Source organism: Parasteatoda tepidariorum, chromosome 10 (assembly GCF_043381705.1).
Source record: "Parasteatoda tepidariorum isolate YZ-2023 chromosome 10, CAS_Ptep_4.0, whole genome shotgun sequence".
Lineage (NCBI taxonomy): Eukaryota > Metazoa > Arthropoda > Arachnida > Araneae > Theridiidae > Parasteatoda > Parasteatoda tepidariorum.
This window is the reverse complement of record NC_092213.1, coordinates 13,526,290-13,530,031: the sequence shown is the minus strand read 5'-3', so window position 1 is coordinate 13,530,031 and position 3,742 is coordinate 13,526,290. Positions and strand designations below refer to the sequence as shown.

Sequence of the window (3,742 nt, the reverse complement as noted above, 5' to 3'; positions counted from 1 at the left end):
AAGCATCCATTGTATGTAACGTAATCATATCTAATGCTATTTAAATAAAACAAAATTTAGAACGAAAAGGTTGGAAATATTTTATTTTCCTTTTCCATTTATTTAACATTTTAATTAATATACTTTTATTAATACGTAAAGAGATGAGTTTTTTTTAAAACTAAATCTAATGTTAAAGCTATTCAAATGGAGCCACTATAAAAAATTATTAAATTTCTCAAGGATGAAAAACTATTTAAAAATAAAATTGCTGGTTTTAAATTTTCCTATATTGTTAAAAAATATAGGGAAAAGAATGCATCGCGATTTTAAGTTTGATATTTAATTAGTGAGTTATTTTAAAGCATTTCAGTTGTTGAATTTAGTACTTTGATTTCAGTTTTTTTAAGTGCGATTTTTCTTTCATTTCTTATTGATCGAAATTTTTTTAATTTTTTTTTCGGCAGAACTATTAAATTTCGCATCATGTTAAGTATTATATTAATTTTTTCCCGTTTAGACTTTTACAAAAACATTTCTAATAGTTTTCATTTACTTAATTTTTCTTACTGTATTTAAAATCCTACAAATCATACGAATAAATTGCACGTTTTAATTAACTTATTAGCTTTTTATTAACTAATTAGCATAGTATTTAACTCAAAGTTGAAAAATCTTAAACTTATTAAAAATAAAACATTCATTTCTTTAATTTGGAAGTTTTATTAAATTTTGGATTTCTATGAGGACTCTGAGAAAACTAATTAGATTTTGGAATAATTCATTTTACATAAGCTTTAAAATTTATTATAATTAATAAAGTTGAAATTTACACAAATTATATTTCACATACATAACGTGCCAATTATTTAGAATAATATTTGTTTGATAAAATACCCTAAAAAGTCCCTTAGCTTAATTAATTAGCAAAGTATCGTTTGTTGTCTTAAAATCAAAAGAAATATTAAATAATTGTTTTTTAATAGTTTTTATATTCAATGGAATATATTTAATTAAAAGATAAAGTTCGAAACTACGAGCAAATCCAAAATAAATCCGATTAAAATTACAGTAACATATATAGATTTCGGCACAAGATTTATAAGTTGTCCCTGTCTTATCACAAAAAATTGATTATTATAATATATGAAACAAGAGCACCAAAATGAAGAGATATTTCGCGTATTTAAAATTATTAATTGTATTTTAATTTTAGATAATGAAAATCGTAATTGTAATAAAGAATTTCGAAACAGTAGGGGAGAGTGGGGTCAATTGTAACAGGGTACGATTGCAACAGAGCAAAAATTTCGAGTGTCGGGTTTTAGATTTGGTTTTTAGGTGGCGCACAAGGTGTATTTAATAAATCTACATGTACACCCCTGCTGGCAACCATTTCAAGGTACTTTTGAAAGAGTTACATCACAAAAGATATTTTCACGCTACGCAAGTAATTTTTTTGGTATTAGAATATATTGCAACAAAGTAATTTTGTTTAAATAAATAAAAATTATTAACCGAATATGTAAGTGGACACCTTAATTAACATTTCAGAAAAAAAAAATTAGTTTAGTTAATTAACTAGCATTGTTTTTAACAAATGAAGCTGAAATGGCGTCTTGGGGACAATTGTAACAATAAGTAAAGGGACGATTGTAACAGCTGAAAATAAATAATCTTATGTTTACAAACCATTACTTAACTCTTTAAGAACCACCAATAGTTTCCTATATCATTTATATTATGTTGCATGTGCATTATTTTATTTGTCACCTTTCACAGCATAAATTAAAATTTTTAACCCCTTAAAGTTAAAAGTTTAACCCTTTAGGTCTCTGCTCATTATTATTTTTACTCCTAAAATATCACTACTATTTTGATCAATAAAAAAATATATCACAACTATGATAATATGTATAATTAACTATGTTTTAGTTGAATTTATGCACGACTGTCGAAAATTGTTAATTACTAATATAATAACATTTAAAATAAGGTATTTTTTTTTCTAGTAGAGAATAGTTTACTTTACTCGTCTGTCAATTAGTACTGATAATATATTGGATTTTTTGTTAGTTAAAAATAGTTAAGTAAAAAATTTTACAATTGACCCCACTCTCCCCTACTAAATTGAGACACTGTATACATTTACATTGAATTAAAATGTATCTATAATACTAAAAAAATATTAATTTCTTACAATAATTAGATTAATAATTCAGTTCAAGATTATTTCATTTTATAAAAGTCGTTGAATAGCCCACCCAAATTTTTGAGTTCACGACTACCTGTGTTCAACTCCGTATCCTTGTAATTTTGAATCCAATCCAGAAGACAAGGAAACTCCTATATCAAGCATTCAGATAAATTGCCTTTGTGGTGGACTTTTTCATCAAACATACACACATTTGCGTTACATTAGGAGGAAAACCGCTGAAACATTCCATGGTTAGCCTTACTGCAAGAGAAATCTAAATGATCCGTCTATCACTGAGGATATTTTACGTCAGCACTGGGTCCGGAACGAGCCGGGTGTGGAATTCGTATCGACCAGCCATGACTGGGATTCGATTCCAGTTCACCTCATTGGAAGGCGAGTGCTCTATTCCCTGAGTCCTAACTGCTTAACTTAAAGGTTATTATCATTTATAAGGTGAATTTATCTGATAAATAAAAGATATATCTTTAGTATAATTCGTAGCGTTGCTTCGACCTCGTGCGCTCTTCTACACCACGGGGCTTGAGGGAGGGAGTTTTAAAAATTAATAATTCATTTAAAATTTCAAGAGGACAAAATCGATATAAATACCTCCATGTTGTCCATGCAGAGACTAAAGTTTGTCTTGTTCTCCACCCAACTTCCATTCTCAGCACACATTCGAACAGCGTACAAACCTAAAATAAAAATCATAACTTTTGTAAACATCCTATTTGTAAAGTAATACATAATTAAATTTAAAAAGAATGTCATTGTGGATCATCCGAAAACTAAGTTTCCCACGACCTATTAAATGATATGCAATAGATATCTGCCTGAAAATGTTTGGTGCAAAATATACAGTGATAAATCAGCATCTTCTCAAGAAAATAATCACTTGAATTGGAACACTTAGCATAGGACCACGCTCATTACATGGTCCTATGCTTTAACGCGAACGGAGAAAGGGCTCCTATTTACACCCCATTAAGGCTGCATTAAATTTGAACTGATTTTTAGTTCATTTTTTAATTCTTCTCACATAGATTGTGGAAGATTTATGTCATCAATAATCAGATTCACGTAATTCAATAATTATTTTTTAAATAATTCAAAATATATACACTATCTACCAATAAGCATTTAGTCACCTATCTCGCTCTCTTTTTTTTAAAAAAATAAATAATAAATAAATAAATAAATAAATAATAAGTAATAAGTAAAAATAATAAATAAATAATTATTTCCATCAACACTTAAGATAATTTTTGTCAAGTGTATTTCGCATTCTCCTAACACAAATACTATTCGCTGAAACATTATGAGAGTTGCACACTTATGGAGATATGTTAACACTAGGTTTACGGGACACGTCATTTTGACGGATTTCGACTCTTGTAAGGAAAGTAATAAAACCCGTTTGAATTTTTATTTTATCTCTTGTAATGACTTTTAACCATTGATAGAAGTAAATATATATTAAATGCTAGTTACCTCAAAAGCGTTGAAATATTGAAATTCTCTATGTGGTATACCCATTTCTACGGATATGCGTCAATTTGACGC

At 27.8% G+C, this 3,742-nt stretch overlaps 1 protein-coding gene across 1 annotated transcript in view; it reads right to left on the bottom strand.

The window, feature by feature from the left end:
* Positions 1-2,788: 2,788 nt before the first annotated feature.
* The window catches only part of LOC139426772 (growth hormone-releasing hormone receptor-like), a gene marked incomplete at its 3' end in the record, with an annotated part of 256,063 nt that continues 255,109 nt past the window's right edge, over positions 2,789-3,742 (bottom strand). Inside the window, 1 exon segment of the mRNA XM_071186719.1 lies at positions 2,789-2,874. Within this exon segment, the coding sequence (XP_071042820.1) occupies positions 2,789-2,874 (86 nt within the window).